This window comes from Phodopus roborovskii, unplaced genomic scaffold, assembly GCF_943737965.1.
Source record: "Phodopus roborovskii unplaced genomic scaffold, PHOROB, whole genome shotgun sequence".
In the NCBI taxonomy this organism is placed as follows: Eukaryota; Metazoa; Chordata; class Mammalia; order Rodentia; family Cricetidae; genus Phodopus; species Phodopus roborovskii.
The window spans coordinates 27,859,931-27,878,416 of NW_026126480.1; the positions used below are offsets into that span (position 1 = coordinate 27,859,931).

At 42.8% G+C, this 18,486-nt stretch overlaps 1 protein-coding gene across 1 annotated transcript in view; it reads left to right on the top strand.

The window, feature by feature from the left end:
- Iqck (IQ motif containing K) overlaps nt 1-18,486 on the top strand; it is a 112,474-nt gene that overhangs the window by 3,343 nt on the left and 90,645 nt on the right. Inside the window, exons 2-4 of the mRNA XM_051192795.1 lie at nt 13,544-13,617; nt 14,974-15,103; nt 16,498-16,595. Of these exons, the coding sequence (XP_051048752.1) occupies nt 13,544-13,617; nt 14,974-15,103; nt 16,498-16,595 (302 nt within the window). The remainder of the gene's footprint in view (nt 1-13,543; nt 13,618-14,973; nt 15,104-16,497; nt 16,596-18,486) is intronic.

The window sequence follows — 18,486 nt, forward strand, 5'->3', positions numbered from 1 at the left end:
ACATTCGATTAGCATGAATCCATTAAAAATTACTACAGCCAGTAGACCTGGCAGGAGCTGAGTTTCATGAAAACAAGGTACAACATCAGTCAGTATCTAACTTAAGCCCTTTCTCCTTCCGGGTGGGCTCTACTGTTGCTGTGTGTGCACCTGGCTTGTAACCTGTTTGTAAATGTTCATCAATGTTCTCCCTCATCTTGCCAGCAACAATGAAAGCCTTTGTATTCTCAAGATTGTGTTGTTATAAGTAAGCTTTCTTCCTTTCAGTGCTTCTAATTAAATCAGAGAGTGGTTTGTGATGTTAATGGTTTTGAGCAACAGTGAGCCTCAGCGTTTGAAGCTCTTCATTTCCTATTTTTAACACCATTGTGATTACTGCTTATCAATATTCTCTTGCTGTCCTTGATATATCAGTTAATCACTCTCAAGCTCAGCAGCCCTCCATGTTATTAGAAAGTAGGTCCTTCATCCAACTGGTCAGATCCCAGCATGGGTCAGCCTTGAATGAATGCTTCTTCCTCCAACAAAGCAGCTGAACCAGCCAGAGAAAATGATACCAACCTGCTGTGGGCACTGTTCATCAGTATGTTCTCCCACCTCCCACATCCACTGGTCCAAGTTTTAACCCAAAGAAATGGTCCTGCCACTTAGCACTGGACACATTTATTGAGAAGATGCCTGCAGTTGGGAGTGTGCAGGAAATCCAATTTGTTTATACCAACACACATGTAGTGCACACCTTCAATCTCAGCATTGGAAAGTAGATGCAGATGATTTCTGTGAGTCTCGGGCCATCTTGGTCTATAGAGTGAGTCCCAGGCCAGCTGGGGCTATGTAGCCAAACCCTGTCTCAAAACAAAGACCACTCCTGCACACATTAACACAGAAATGCACACCCTACCACTCATGGCTTAGTGATCTCTGGGCTTTGGTACCACCCATCTTGTTATTCCTGGGATCTTGGTCTATCACTCCCTCCTCTTCATGGCCCCATCTTTCACATCTCTGCTAGCTTATCTCTTCACGTACTCTGGTCTGTAATTGCAGAGGAAGCCCTAATTTGAGTTCATCTCCTTCCAGCTCTTGTCTGTGTTCCCCTCTGCCAGGCTTCTCAAAGAAACACACAACCCCTTTTCACCATTCCCATGCCCACTGCCTTTCCAACCCAGAACAGAGTAGCTTCCACCCTGCTTTCCCCAAGGAGTTGTTCTCCTGCCTCAGTCACATGTATCTATTGCTGCTGGAAACTATTACTGGGTCAGGCATGACTCTTGCTGCTTGTACACACCAGCAGCTTACTTTCCATCTTGGAATGTCACCTCTTTTACTCAGTGTATCTTGACTGCCTCAATTCCCATGATCCCTAAATTCCTTCACCAGCCCTTGAATGTTATATACAATGAACACCCATTCGTGCAATGTTTATCCATGGCCTCCAAGGACTTGGACTGGACTGGGGCAGTGAGGAAATGGAGAAAAGACAAAGAGCTGATAGTGTGCACTCTCTGCTGCAGAAACTTCAGCACAGCTGAAGCTCAGCATGTTTGTTATATAAAGTTGAACAAGGAAGAGAGGTTATTACAGATAAACAAGTAGGTGGGGTTTATGGTTTATAGCTGGATCAAGGAGACAGGTTTAGCTTATCTCAGTAAGCACTCTGTAGGGTAACAGTCTTCAGGCCATAAACATTTATTGAGAGAATAATATGGTGGACAATTTCTGCACACATCAGCATCCACACAGACCAGAAGGGAAGGCTTTGCCATTCCCCTCTGATCTTCACCCTTGGGGAGAAGGCTTTGTCATTTGCTCCATGGGTCTGAGGCTCTTGTGTCCTTGACACAGCCATGCATATGTTATCACATATCCATTCAGGATTTCACTCACTCCGGGCTTCCTCTGCTTCCTACGCAGTCCCATTGGTTCTTAGATTAAGGTTCATTTAGCACACACATATCATTAAATTCCCTTAATCAATGAATTCCAGTTAAACTCTTTGATAATGGAGAGATTATAGACTCTATAAACAGCACACCTGATTTCCTTAAGTGCTTACAGCACAGGTCGGAGAACAATTTTCCTAAGTGCCAAAGCACTTAAAAATAGACTTGAGAGTAGCTTTGTGGCAGAGTACTTGCCTCAGATTCACACAGGTTTAATATCCAGCATGAAAGAAAGAACAAAAAGAATGGATCAAACTGTGGGTAAACCATTTCATTTGTTTAAAGAATTCATGGGGTACTGGGCATGATGGCACAGACCTTTAATCCCAGCACTTAGGAGGCAGAGTTGGATGGAGCACTATGAGTTCAGCACCAACCTGGTCTGCAAAATGAGTTCCAGGCCAGTCAGGCCCACACAGTGAGACCCTGTTTCAGAAAACAACAACAACAAAATGATAACAACAAACAAATGAAAACATTCCTGGTGGGGGGTGGTGGAGAGAGATGGTTCAGGGATTAAGAACACTGGCTGCTCTTCTAGAGGTCTTGAGTTCAATTCCCAGCACTGTAATGAGATCTGGTGCCCTCTTCTGGCATGCAGGCATACATGCACTCAGGTCACTGTATACAGTAATAAAAATAAATGAAAGTAAAACATTCCTGGGACTGAGGAAATTGCTTGATAGAGCCTTTGTAATGCAAAGACCCTAATTTGGGTTTGATTCCCCAGCCTCTATGATGGGGAGGTGGATACAGGAGGATCCCTGGAGCTCCAGGGCCAGAAAATAAAGCAGAATTAGCACACTCCAGGTTCAGTAAGAGACCCTGTCTCAATAGATAAGCAACTGATGAGTTGCTAACACTAACCTCTGGACTACACACACACACACACACACACACACACACACACACGTATGCATACACACATAAGTGAAGAATGTTCTTCTAAAGATTTATTTTATTACATTTTAGTGTTTTGCCTGAATGTGTATATGAGTGTTTGCTGTTGTGTATGTGTGCCTGTTGAGACCTTTGGAGGCCAGAAGAGGGTGTCAGATCCCCTGAAATTGGAATTACAGACAGTTGTGAGCTGCTGTGTGGGTGCTGGGAATTGAACCCAGAACCTCTGCAAGAGCAGCTAGTGTTCTTAACCACTGAGCTAGATCTCCAGCCCCAAATTCAGTTTCTTCACATTGCTTAAATTCTCTTGTGCCTTTCTGTGTTCTAACACCATTCTGCAATCTACACAGATTTTTCCACATGGTGAAACTGATGATTCTCAGATATATCAGATTTTCACTTTTTATTGAGATTTTCATACATGAATATAATGTTTTGATCACACCCTTTCTCCTCTCCCACATCTCCTGTTCCCCTCCCAACCACTTTCCCCTTCCAACTGCATGTATTTTGGTTTTAAATCCACTGAGTCCACTTAGTATTACCAGTGTGTGCGTGGATATAGGGGCCCATCCATTAAAACATGGGCCACCCTCCAGGGACCACTCTAAAGAAAACTGACTCTTCCTCAATAGCCATCAGTTGCCAATAGCTGCTTAGCTAGGGGTTGGACTTTGTGAGTCCTTTCCCCAATCCTTGCTCAAATTTTGGCTGGATTGATCTTATGCAGGTCTTGTATACACTGTCACAGCCACTATAGGTTCATATGTGCAATGGCTCTGTCTTGTCCAGAAAATATTGTTTATTAGTAGGTCTTCACTACCTCAGACCCTTAAAGTCTGTAATGGGCCCCACACCTTTGGAATAGGTGTAACATAGTTGTCCCACTAAGGACCTAGAACTTCACAGTTTCTTATTCTCAGATGGTTGACTCAGATTGTCTTTGTATTGTCACTTACTTGGGGGAAGGGGTGAGGGCTGAGAGCTGCCCTAATCTATGGGTATAAAGATAATAATTAGGGAGCAGTCTCACTGTTAGACATACATTGTTGTAAACATTTTATATGTGTGAATGGTATGCATATGTGTGTGTGGATGTATGGGTACACATGTACGAAAGGACTGGGGGTGGTGTACATGCACATATATGTGCTTGCCTTTATTGGCCAAGGTTGACATCAAGTGGCTTCCTCTTCTTTGCTCATTCTCTATATATTGAGGCAGGAGCTCCAGCTGAACCTGGGGTTTCCTTTTTCTTCTAATCTCACTAGCTAACTCCCTCCACAGATTCCAGGTCTCTACATCCTGGAACTGAGACTACAGGCAGGCCACCACAAACACCTAGCTTTTACATCATTTCTGGGAGTCCACACTCTAGTTTTCACTCCTATGTGGCAAGGGTAACACCCACTGAGCCATCTCTCTGGCCCGTTGGAAACTCTCTGTATGGAAAGTTGCCTTTTTTTTTTTTTTTTTCTTTTTGGACAGGACAATCCCACATTTAACAACTAATGACATTTATAATATTCATGTTGCAATGTTTTAAATAAGGGAATACTGGAAACAAACCAGATATCCAGAGGGAGTTTACTTGTTAAATAAATGTGGCATAGCATCTGTACTACTGTGGGATGGCCCAATAGTCAATACTCAGGATGGCTCCTGGCACAAAAATGGTCTCACCAGTAGGTGTGATTTAATGAATGAGTGCAAATGGAACTTGCTGTGTTATCTATCCATCATTTGTTCAGCAGTTATTATTTGGAAGCTGTTACATAAACAAACCCAGTCACTTCCCTCACCAAACTTATAGACTGTTAGAAAAGGTAGTTCCAGGGGAGGGACACGAAGGAGAACAAGATGTGATGACACTTGTACATATACAAAGACACCATGATGAACCCCATTGCTTTGTGCTAGCCTTGGAGTTTAATTTGGGAACTGTGAGATGGCTTGGTGAGTTAAGGCACTTGTTGCCAAGATTGATGACCTATGTTCAATGCCTGGGACCCAGGTTGGAAGGAGTGAACCAACTCCCATAAGTGCCCTTTGACCTCCATATGCATGCTTGGCACACACATACACACACATGCACATAGACACAAGTAAACATAAAATAATAAAAGAATCATAAACTTAGAAACTTAAAATACAAGGCTCAAAAGCTATCAATCAGTGGGTAAAGTAAGAAGGCCAACACAAGCAGGAAGACCAGAGCTCAAGTCTCTACCCACATGTTGCTGTGCATGGTAACTTCTGTAACTATGACATTGCTGCAGGGGATGGAGGCATAGACAAAGAACCCCTGGATGCTCACAGCCAGTGAGCCTGGTGTGTGTGTGGGGGGAGGGAAATGGAGAGGGAGAGAGAGGAAGGGAGGGAGAGAGAGAGATATCGAAAGAGACCCTGACCCAAGGTGAAGACTGACACTTAAGGTTGTCCTTTCACCTCTGTGCACGCATCTGTGGCATGTGTACTTGCTTTCTCTCTCTCTCTCTCTCCCTCTCTCTCTCTCCCTCTCTCTCTCTCTCTCTTTCTCTCTCTCTCCCTCTCTCTCTCTTTCTCTCTCTTTCTCTCTCTCTCACACACAGAGATTTTATGTATATATGTATACATATATAATTATATAATGTGTGTATACATATATATTCAAACAAGGGAAAAACAATGTACATTATAAAGACAGATATAAGTATATGTATACATGCTGTAGGATAAAAGGTCCACCCTGATCCTGAAGCCAGAGCCAAAAGGTTAAAAAGGACCAGTGAAAGAAATACACTTTGGCCCTGAAATCAGAACCAAAGAAACATATTCTGTCTCAGAACAACTCAGCATAAAAACCATCCAACCCTTAAGACCATAAGGGGAAAACCCACACAAACAACTGACTTAAGCTAGTAAGAGTTCACCAACTCTGGACTGACTAACAGCGGCAGAACCTGCATAGGACTGAGCTAGACCCCCTGAAAGCAGGTGACAGTGAGTGGGTGGATTGAGCAGTTTATGAGGCCACTTGAGTGGGTCCAGGATCTATCCCTAGTATATGAACTGGCTTTTTGGAGCCCTTTCCTATGGAGAGATACCTTGCTTGACCTAGACATGGGGGATGAGGGGTGGGGTGGGGGGAGCACATGGTGACACTTGGTCAGGCCTCATAGTGGTGAGGCCCTACCCTCCCTGAGGAGAGGATGGGGGTCGCGTGGGGGAAGCAGGATGAGGGGAGGGAGGGAAAACTGGGATTGATATGTAAAACTAAAAACTAAAATAAAAGAAGAAAAAATAACCCACAAAAAAATCAAAACCAATCCCTGAGCACAAAATCCAGCTGGTCTCTGGGCTTATCCAAACTCAGGGATTAAAATCCAACCAATTCCCACTCTGAAAATCTTCACCTGGAAAAACTCTGCCTCTAGGAAGTCCTATATAAGCTCTGTATCTGTTCAGTTGGGAGCCACATTTTTCCATCCTGGCAGAGGCAGTCACTCTCCTGGATTCCTCCCTCCCAATAAATCCCCTGAATAAGGTTTAGGTGAGACCTTCCTTTGCCAGAGTGGAGCTGGGCAGAGAAGTAACACATTTTGCCAGAGCAAAGAGCAGAGATGCCACATTTCTGTAGGGAAACCACCTTAGCAGAGTGGAGCAGAGAAGGGACAGCTCTCTTGGAGAGGAGCAGAACTGCCACATACCTATGGGTGAACCATCCCCCACCAGAACAGAGCTATAGGTATTGACTGACTTCCAACATCCAAGTTATCTTTCCTGGCTTTTGATGGCTAGGATAATTTCTTTTCAGAGCTGTAACACAGGTATAGCTTGGCTTCCTTTCCCTTCAGAGCTGCAACACTTACAGATACAATTACACATATGTAATTAATTTATTTAAATATTTTGTTGGATCTGTTTATGGGATCAGATGTGACTTCTATTATCTTTGTAAAACCTCTGAATTACTTGAACATTTCTTTCAATAAGTACATATTTTGTAACTTAACAAAGGTATACACATGCGTATTTTAAACCTAAATAGACAAAATTTACACTATCTCAGCAGTTTCAGGACAGAGGGAAAGAAGGGAGGCCATGGAGCTACTTGCCTGGCTTCTCACACAGTCCCCAGAATTTTTACACCTAGTGCCACACCTCTCTATTATTCAAACATGGATCTGGGTGTATCTGTGCAGACTCCAGATGTTAAGTTCATCATCAGTTGATTTTTTTTTAATAGTGAAAATTATTTAATATCTGTACAATGTTCTGCCTGCGTGTGTGCTTGCACACCAGGAGAGGTCACCAGATCTCATAGACGGTTGTGAGCCACCATGTGTTTTCTGGGAATTGAACTCAGGCCCTGTGAACCATCCCTCCAAACCCATCAGTTGACTTTAAAGTAGGGAGGTATGTGTCTGATCTATTGGGTTGGTTCTTGTCAGAAGTCAGAGTTTCAAGCAGGAGCCTTGGATCTTTTTAAACACTGAAGTAGGGGTTGCCATGTGTGGACTGCCTAAAGGGCCATTTCTAAGAGCTGGCAGCCAACAGTTTGGTTAACAGGGACTTTAGACCTACAGCCATAACGAACCAAGTTCTACTAATAACTAGGAAACATCAGAAGTATCTCAGTTCTCAGTTAAGATCACAGCAGTGACTGATCCCTTTGTGATGAGTACAAACTTCCAACTCAAGAGAATTATCAGGTAATATATTTGTATTGCTTTGTTTTAATTTTTTTTTGGAGAAATTATCTCACCAGATAAGGTAATCTAGGCTAACCTCCAACTCTGTGTTTTTTAATTAAAAGAAATTGTTTTATATATATAGGTTTTCTCTGCATATATGTCTGTATATCTTGTATACTTGTGTGCTCACTGAAGCCAGAATGGACCATTAGAGCCTCTGGAACTGTAGTTAGAGTTGTTTCCCCACTCTAGAGATGATCTGGAAGAATGAAACCAATAAATGAGGGGGACTGCTCTCATGTAGTAGCCAATTTTATTCAGAGCATCAGACAGTTTATACTCTATGGGTTCAGAGGAGTCACATGACTAAAGTGTACAATCACAAGGGAAAGCCACATGTGGCAGAAACATGCTTTTCCATGGAGGCATATAAATAGCCAGTTGTAGCGAATAGCCTGAAGTAAACTCATTCATATCTGCTACACCTGGGATGGGCACAAAGCATAATCCGAGAATAATTCTGTTTTTGAAGAAACTTGATTTCTTGGAGTTTTCTCACAAGAACTCAGAAATCTCCTTACATGACTCCATTCTTGAACATTCTCCAACAGTTATGAGCTACCATGTGAATGCTCGAAATTGAACCTGGGCCCTCTGCTCTCAACCACTGAGCCATCTTGCTGGTCACTGGCTTTCAACTATTGATCCTTTTGCTTTAGCTGTCAAGTGTTTAGATTGTAGGTATGTGCTGCCAGGCCTAGCTTTTGTATTGTTTTAAATCCTTAAATGTGTGATGCATTTATGTCCCTTAATCTGAGGTTTTACTACCTGTTTTTTGTTGTTGTTAGCCATTGATAGCTGTAGTCCAAAACTATTTAATGAACAATTCCAGAAGTAAAGAATAGTTTAAATAACTTATCCCAGGGTAGTGTTACAACAATCTGCTTTGCTGTTACTGCTGTTAATTTCTTACTATCTATAAATTATGAGGTCAATTTTGCTAGAGGTATTAGGAATAGGAAAGAATATACTTTATGTACTTTTTGGTGCTGTCTGATTTTAGGCATCTGAGGAACATCTCGGAGCATATGTTTAGGTGATGAAGGGTGTGCTAGTGAACTTTCTATCCCAGTAGTAAGTGCTAGAGGTGATCATCTTACAAAGAGAAAGGGTTTCTTTTGGCTCACTATTTTGAAGGTTTTAATTCATGATGGTCTGGCCACTGTATTAGTTTCTGCGACAAAATAACTATGAGGGCTAGAGTCCACAATCATGGCCAAGAAGGTATGGCATCAGGAACAGGAAGTAGAGAATTCACAGTTCATCTACTAAGAAGTGGGGCAGGGTACAGGAAGTTAAGCAAAACCTGCCCCTGATAATGTACTTTGCCCCAGCAAGGCTGTACCTACTAAAAGTTTCTATCAACTCTCCAAACAGCACCACCAATTGGAGATAAAGTTTTCAGACATATGAGCCTGTGGGAGATAGTCCTCATTCAAATCACAACTGCCATGTTGCTTAGGCCCGTGGTAGAGCAGAGAACATCATGGTGGGACCACAGCAAAGCAAAACTAATTTAACGAGAGGGAAGCACAACAGAGGAAGTGGACTCAGTGGTAGAGCACTTGCCTATCAAGTGTGTGGGTCAGAGTTCAATTCCTACTGCCCCATCCAAAACAACTACTCCAACAAAACAGAGGAAGGAACCTGAATATCCCATCCTTTAAGAGGCCCTACCTCTTAAATATTTCATCCCCTCCCAATAACAATGCCCATGGGGAATGCTCCAACCTGTTAACATTGCAGTAGCAGGTATTAGGAATCAAGATGACTCATGATTGAGCAAGCAGGATGGCTCAGCAGGTATAGACACTTGCTACCAAGTGATGGCCTAGGTTTGATACCTGAGACGCATGTGGTGGAAAGAGATAACTGACTCCAGCAAGTTGTCCTTTGACCTATGAGCACTGTGACAATGTTTTCCCCTCACAAATAAATAAATGTAATTTCAATATTTTCATGACCTGTGGATCAGTGTGCTTGTCCCCAAGATGGTACTTAGGTGCTTCATAAAAATGTTGAGAAATTGTCTGCTACCTAGCAAGCAACTAGGCAGGGAAATAAAACTTGTATCTAATGCAGTCACTGTCATGGTTGAATGAGAATGTCCCCCATAGTCTCAGCTAGTTGAACACTTGGTCCCCAATGGATGGCACTGTTTGGGGAAGCTTAGGAGATGTGTCCTTGTTGAAGGGAGTATGGACTTCCAGAGCCTTATACCGTTAGTAGCATGCTCTCTCTGCTCTGTGTCTAAAGTTCAGGATGTGGGACCTCAGCTTCTGTACCAGCTGCCATTCCTGCTGCTCGCTGCTGTTTCTCCATGCCATGACAGACTCTCAGCCTGCTGGGACTATAAGCCAAATAAGCCCCTCCTATAAGTTGCCTTGGTCATGGTGTTTTATTACTGCTGTAGGAAACTAGTGAATACAGTCATTCCATCCGTACCACCTTGCCTAGACTGAAGTTTTCCTCATTGCCACAACGTGAGCCAGCAGTTGTCTTGAAAACAATGATCTTGACACAGGTTTTGTTTTTGTTCATTCCTTCAGGGAAGCAATTATTGCATTCCAGGAACATCTATGTCCCTTGCTCAGCTGTGGTTGTCACTATTCTATCGAATTTGAATGGAATGTTCTCTAAGTCTGTTTCTGTTCAGTGTTTGCTGTCTGAGTTACTTTTTTTTTTTTTTCCCTGTGAGGAGACAGCATGACCAAGACAAATTATAATTGGGGGCTTGCTTATAGTATCAGAGGGTGAGTCCATGACCATCATGGTGGGGAGCATGGCAGCAGGTGGGCAGACATGGCTGAGAGCTTACATTTGATGTGTAGTTGGAGTTAAAGAGTGAGACTGGACCTGGTGTGGGCTTTTGAAACCTCAAAGCCGACCCTTTGATACACCTTCTCCAAAAAGGTCACAGCTCCTAATCCTTTCCAAAACTTTTACTAACTGTGGACCAAACATTCAAACATATGAGCCTAGGGAGGTGTGTTGGCTGGTCTTCTGTCAACTTGACACACAAGCTAAGCTTATCTGAAAGGAGGAAACCTCATTTGAGAAAATGGATCCATAAGATCCAGCTATAAAGGCAGGTGGTGGCGGCACACTCCTTTAATCCCAGCACTGGGAGGCAGATGCAGGCATATCTCTGTGAGTTCAAGACAAGCCTGGTCTACAAGAGTTCCAGGACAGCCTCTAAAGCTACAGAGAAACCCTGTCTCGGGGGGGGGGGGGAAAAATCCAGCCATAAGGCATTTTATTAGTTATTGGTGGGGGATAACCCAGTCCATTGTTCGTGGTGCCATCCCTGGGCAGGTTGTTCCGAGTTCTATAAGAAAGCAGGCTGAACAATCCATGGCCTCTGCATCAACTCCTGCCTCTAGGTTCCTGTCTTATTTGAGTTCCTTTAATAATGAACAGCAAAACAGAAATGTAAGCTTAATTAATCCTTTTCTCTCCACCTTGAAATTTGGTAATGGTGTTTCATCTCAGCAATAGAAACCCTAAGACAAGTTGGTACCAGGATTGTGGGGTATTTCTGTGACATATCTGGCCATGTTTTGGGGGAGGGTTGTGGAAGGACTTTGGAACTTTGGGCTAGAAGAGCATTCAGTGTTGAGAGCTCAGTGGGTTGTTCTATAGGAGCCTAGAAGATAAGAATGTTGAGAACAGTGTAGAGGGTGGAGGCCTGTGAAGTGTCAGAAGGAAGTTGCTGGTTTGATTTAAAAGTCTGTCATTCTGGTTAGCTGGGACTGAAGAGTCAGCTGTGATTAACAAGATACCAGAACTACTAAAGCAAAATCTTTGCTTTGCTGGGACACCCAGGGCTGTTCTGCTGGAGCTAAGAAATTGGTAGTGATTAAGAAGAGACCAGCATCACTGAAACACTTCTGGGAAGTGTTTCCTAAGAGTCAGCATACACAAGCTATGTTCTAGAGATGACCAAGGCTATACCTCACACTGGCAACCAAATTTGGAAGTGTAAGAATCACCCAGATACTTCTGATTTTGAAGGCACAAAGGGGTGGTGGAGAGCAACAGAGGCTTGATATTATGAGAGGTCAGGAGAGGACATTAGTGAAGGTGCAGCCTCAGTGGCAGTTGGAAGCCCAGGACTAAAGGGTTTTGCAAAGAAATTGAAACTTAGCACCATTAAGAGAGCCTACTAGAGACTACTGGTGAAAGTGCAGCCCGGTTGCAGCAGAAGACCCCAGTGTTTTGGAGATGTTGGTACCACGGGATGACTGCCCAGAGCAGCAGCAATGGAGTGGAGCCAGCAGAAGCCTAGAAGACAGCTAGCTGTGTGTGCTACAGGGGGCAGAGTTTGAGAAATGACTGAAGCTCCTTGGAGGAGCCCAGAAGATTGGGCATTGACTTACTACATTGTTGGAGTTTGATTTTGCTTGGTTCCAATTGTAATTGTATACTGGTTTTTACCTCTCAAAGAAAATATTTAGCTTAATTTTGAATTTTGCAGGAACCCGTAACTGAAAGACAGAAATTTAAAGAGATTTTGGATTTTTAGAGAGATTGGATATTTTAAAGGAAAAGAAGTTTTAATGTGTTTGAATTTATAAAGACTGTAGGACTTTTAAAAGTTTTTGTTTGTTTTTTGTTTTGGGTTTTATTTGTTTGTTTGTTTTTTGTTTTTGTTTGGTTTGGTTTGGTTTTGGTTTTTTGACATAGGGGTTTTCTCTGTGTAACAGCCCTAGCTGTCCTGGATTTAGCTCTGTAGACCAGGCTGTCCTTGAACTCATAGAGATCTGCTGTCTCTGCCTTTTGAGTGCTGGGATTAAAGGTGTGCACCACCACCGCTCAGCAATTTACATATTTATGTTTTTGTTTTTGTTTTTTTTTTTGGTGGTGGGGTTTGTTTGTTTGTTTTCAAGACAGGGTTTCCCTATGTAACAGTCTTAGCTGTCCTGGAACTTTCTTTGTAGACCAGGCCGGTCTCAAACTCACTGACATCTTCCTGCCTCTTCCTTCCAAGTGTTGGGATTAAAGGCATGTGCTACCACCACCCAGCTATTTATGTTTTTAATGTGATATCTTGGGGATGACTAAGAAAGGAAGGGAAGTGATGTGTTTGTGTGTTAAGTTGACAAGAGGTTAGTTGTGCTGGCTGGTCTTATGTCAACTTGACACAAGCCAAGAGTCATCAGAGAGGAGGGAGCCTCCATTGAGGAAGTGCCTCCATAAGATCCATCTGTAAGTCATTTTACTAATTAGTTATTGATGGGGTGGTCCAGCCCATTGTGGACCATGCCTTCTCTGGGCTGGTGGTCCTGGGTTCTATAAGAAAGCAGGTTGAGCAAGGAACGGAGAGCAAGCCAGTAAGCAGCACCCCTCCATAGCTTCTTCATCAGTTTGAGTTCCTGTTCTGACTTCCTTTGATGATGAATAGTGATATGGAAGCATAAGTCAGACAAACCCTTTCTTCCCCAACTTGCTTTATGGTCATGGTGTTTTGTGGCCGCAATAGAAACCCTGACTAAGATAGGAGCATTCTCATTAAACCACCACATACTCTACTGGCATTGTCTTTATCATTGTCTTATTCTGCTTTGTCCTTGTAGTTACCATAATGTTTGGGCAAAGTCTAAAGTTGTAGTGTGTGGGAAAGTGTCTTGGACCCTAACATAAAGCCTAAACTTTCATGCAAGGGACCAAGCATCTTATTTATTTTGAATAAGGTGCCTTAAAGAAATCAACCTACTGGGGCTGGGGGGGTGGGTGGGTAATAGCTCAGCAGGAAACCACTTACCCCGAAGAACCCGGGGTTCCATCCCAGTACTGATTTACTTGAATAAATAAATCAAAACCAATAACCTGCAATGAGCAGTTTTGTTTCATTTATGTAAACTACCAACTGAAATAAAGTTTAAGAATTTTCTATTATAAGAAGGAAATTGCATCACAGACGTCAATGAAGTGTGGATTTGAACACTTTCTCCCTCCCTTTAGAGTGTGAAGTTGAGCTGCCTACCCTTCCAGAAGGATATAAAGTGAAACAGGAAGCTGCTGTTACAGTGAGCTCAGTGAGTATTGCCCAGGCCTTATCAAGAGTAGCACCAATAACCCTGAGGGTCACACCCTGGCTTGGGAGGGAGAGAGGGGAGACACTGGAGCTAGAACTTGCAGTATGGCTCTTCTGAGAAGGGAGTGCTACGGCTGCCTGGGGGATAGCCTCTAAAGGAGGCTCTAAAGGGGGGATAGTGCTCTAAAGGAATCCACAGCATCAGTGTGTACTAGACTGTTCCATCTGAGTGGTTAGAGAAAAAAGACACTCATACTGTTCATGGTTTTCTTCTTTATTCTCTATTCTTCTTGCTCTTTTTGTGTTTTTCCTACTGTACATGCCTTTTCTACAGCTAATATACCCCAACAAAGTTTTTCAGGAAATGTAGGATTTACAGTGTGGTTGTTTTCCATATCCTTTAACATGATTAAACATGATCACATATTACAGGTGAAAAACAAATTATCCCAAGAACCAATCTGCATACGTACCCAAGCAGCTTGTTACAGATTAACCATGTAGGCAAGCAAGACATTCTTAGGGAGGTTGCATTTTTGCAGTTATAAAGAAAGGGCCAATTACTTTATTATTTATCTTGAGAAGTATTCTTATAAGGAATATTAAAGGAATCACAAACCTAAATTTTTTATATGAAAAAGAATCAGTCAGCTCTACTTTAAACCTTTAGGGCACATACCCACTCATCAATAGTTTTTTTTTTTTTCATATCAGAAGATTGAAGGCAGAAATGGTTAAAGGAATTAATTGTCACCTTTGATCATCAACCAACCCTAGCAAGGAAAGTATGTCAGCTAGTAACAATTGGGCTGCTTTGTAGTTTTTTATCTCAGCTATGTGTCCTTGTGAACTGTACTTTGTTTTCTAGAGTTTTCATCTCAAAGCTATTATCAAAACATCTGACCTAACCTGAAGTTATTTTAAAGCTTTGTTTCAGCTAATGATGCACACCAAAACCTATGACTGAATCTTTCAGCATTCAGTGAATTCGAGCCATCCTAACTCCTGGGGACTGACTCAATTGTTTTCCTTAATTATTAACTTGAGCTATGGTCTAAGTAGCTCCTTAGGTGAAAAAAGCCAATAAATAACAACAACAACAACAACCAGGGCTGATGAGATGGCCCTATGGGTAAAGGTGCTTGCGGCTAAGCCTGATAACCTGAATTCAGTTCCTAGGACTCAAGGGTGGAAGGAGAGAACCAACTTCCAGATTGTCCTCTGACCTCCACATATATGCTGTGGCATGCATGCTTGTAGGCCCCCCATAAATAAGTTGAATTTTAAAATTAAAAATAAAGAAAATCATCCAACTACTGGTTGTTTTGGAACTCACTGTCCTATCCACTGCCTGTAGGTCACACCGTTGGAGGAACTGGTTCCTCATGGCTTCAACATGGAGCACTATCTCCCAGTGCACCCATTTCCAGTATTGCCTCCTGAGCCTTGTCCTCCCAAGAAGGCAGAAACAGTAGAGCCCAAAACCTGTAAGTAAGGAGGAGAACCTACATCTTCCATAAGTTTGGGGTGTAATATTCACACTCACTGGGTAGGGTGAGAGTGGTCAGACAAGTCAGTATCTACATTGTAGCTCTTCATTTTGTTTTGTCTTTTGAGACAGTCCTGGAGCTCCCCAAAAGACCAAGCTGGCTGGCCAGTAAGCCCCAAGAATCGTCTTTCCCAGCAATCACAAGCCCACCTCACCACACCTGGCTTTGTTCACACTGGTGCTGGAGGTTAAACTCAGGACCTGAGCTAAGCTACCTACCTCCTTCTCACCATAGTCCTCATTTATAAGAGGAATATTGCTGGATCTCTGACATCTTTGAAAGGTTAGCACTCAGCAGAAAGAAGGTAGCAAGCACTGTGACTCTACTAAATACTAAGCTAGAAACAGAAAGGTTAACAGATGCACAGAGTAGAAGAAAGTGTCCTGTTGTCAGGCTTCCAGGTCCAGCCTGCTGGTCCCTTTGAGCCTCAGCTCATGAGGCCCTCCTATGCTTTTTCTCCTTGTTCGTTTTGTGCATTCTGCTCTGGGCCCCCGGCAAGCACTGGTTATTGTGGCTGTCAAGCTCTGTCTATGGTACTTCCTTATCCCAGCTCTCTAGACTCAGTTCCCATTGTACCTCACACATCACTGCTCCTGCAGACACTGACCTCTGTGCTGTGACTGCTTAGGTGCTGTAAGAAGGTGAGAACTTGACTCAGGTAGGCCTGAACCCCCCATGCTAGAGTCCAGAGGCTCACAGGGCCAAGTTTAGTTTCTTAGTAACCCAGTCCCACTCAGCAACCTGAAGCAGACAGTGACAAGTAAGATCATGCTATTGAATAGATGGCACTTTTTAAAAAAAGTTTTATTATGTATACAGTGTTCTGTCTTCACATTTGCCCCACATGCCAGAAGAGGCTACCAGATCTTATTATACATGGTTGTGTGCTGCCATGTAGTTGCTGGGAATTGAACTCAGGACCTCTGGAAGAGCAGCAGCCAATGCCCTTAACCTCTGAGCCATCTCTCCAGCTCATAGACGGCATTTTTGTTTCTTTGTTTGTTTGTTTTGCTGTTTTTCAGACAGGGCCTCCCAGTCTTGCCTTGAACTTTCTGTGTAGCCAAGGCTTGCCTGGAACTTTTGATCCTCCTGATTCTACTTGAGTGCTATGACTATAGGCCTGCACCACGCCCAGTGTATTGGGTACTGGAGATTAAAGCCAGGACTTCCTGCATGCTAGGCAAGCACTTGGCCAACTGAGATGCTATAGCCCCAGTCCAGATGGACTATATTTCCCTCCCTCCTTCCATTCTTCTCTCTCTGTTAGGCAGTAAATGTCTTTCAGATGAACCTAGGTCTTGGGATTTTCAGTGGGAATATTCTTGTTTCAGGTTCCCCCAGAGATTATCTGGAAATGTTCATCTTTCCAGTTCTGCTCCCTGGAATGGCCAACCTACTTCATCAAGCAAAGAGAGAAAAGTGTTTTGAGGTCAGTGTTTTGGTGGAATGTCCGTATTTTTAAGTTCTTGCTCGTTCATTTCAGTCTGATGGCAGCCCGTGTCCTTGGTACCATTGAGTGACTCCTTTGCAAGTGAAGCCTGAGTTTGGGCTATTTGCCTCCTGCCTCCCACCGAGCCACAACATCTAGTACTACATAAAGGTACATGTACAGCCAACTCTGGCCACCTGGGCCCCTGAGAGGTTATCTGCCACCTAGCCTTCCTGACCACCATTCTTTGGGGGCAATTTGGCGTGAAGCAGGGTCTCTTGGTTCTATTCCCATTTGTTGTGAATGCTGTTTAACACTTTGTGTCCCACTTTCATTTCTGTGGCTGTGGCAATACCCCGATGAAGTACAACATGGGGAAGGGGGTTATTTGACTTATAGTTCAGATCCAACCCATCACAGCTGAGAAATCATAGTTCTAGGAAATTGGAGTCATTTCACACCCACAGCAGAGAGAAATCAATGCACGCAGGGTCCATTGCTTCCTGCTAGCGTTCTCCTTTCTTATACTGTTGAGGAGCCCCTGCTTAGGGAATGGTGGTGCCCACAATGGGCTGGGTCTTCCTATATCAATTAATAGTCAAGGCAGCCTTCCACAGACACACCCACTGGCCAATCTGGTCTAGATAATTTCTCATTAAGCTAATCTGAAGTGACTCTAGGTTATGTCAAGTTGACAGTTAAATCTAATAGTAAACTTGTCTCCTTTCTCCATTTTTTTTTTTTTTTGGCTAACTTTTTGATTGGTTGGTTTAGTTTGATTTAAAAAAAAAAAAACAAAAAAACACAGGATCTCATGCACCCCCAGGCTATCCTCAAAGTCCTTATCTTGAACTCCAGATCCTCCTACCTGACTCCCCAGCTGGTACCAAGATGCTATGCTACTGCCTCTAGATTCCATGCTAAGTACTGTGGGAGAGGTGTATGCTCATCACTACTGTGCTCCCGTTACTTAAGCCCATCCACTGACTCTGCTGCAGCCTGCACAGAGTCCCTCAGGGTTCCTCTTCTCTGCCTCTCACAGGATGATTGGAGGGCTGTTTCCCACATAGTTTTGAAAATTAGACTTTTGCCACATGCTACTCAGACTCCAAAACAACACATTGGTGTAAAAGTGGCCAAATGATTAAGGGTATACCTAACCAATCAGTTTTGACTGAATGTGAGTTCAGTTTCCAAGGTGGGAATTCATGCCTAGTACTGTAAACCAGTTCCCAGAGCTTGGGCTTGGGAAGTCACAGGACCTGTGTGTGTATGTGTGTGTGTGTGTGTGTTAATGGGGTTGTCTTGCTAAATGAACATGTTCTCAAACTGCTTTCTAAATATTTATGTTTATTCATATAGAACAGTACTTTTCAAATTTGTGGGGATCACTGTGTAGTATGGTAATCCTTTGTCCTTTGGTGGTACTAGGTAGTGTCTCTCACAAGAACAACATTAACTTCAGTTTTTCCAGAAAGCCCATGATCTATCTCTGTTGTTTCTTTTTTAATGGGTTTTCACCCTGAGTATACTTTTGCCCCATCAATGTTTAGATTGTCTATCAAGTATTTTTGATGCTGGATCTGTATATATGTTCTACAGATGAAAAGGTGGATGATTAGTTTTCTTGATGTTATTGTAAAGCATTCTATTGTTTTTATTTAGGAGGATTCATGTTCAAATGAAGTCATCAAGTATGATCAAAGCAAAATAGAAACAATTAAAATTATTTAACAACTAAATAACCAAAAAAAAAAAAAAAAAGAAAAAAGAAAAAAGAAAAGAAAACTAGACTTTTGGATTTCCCCTCTGGTTTGTGAACTTTCCCTGGGGCAACACAAACATTCTATTCTACTTACCCCAGATAGGGCACCAGTGACCAACCAATGTA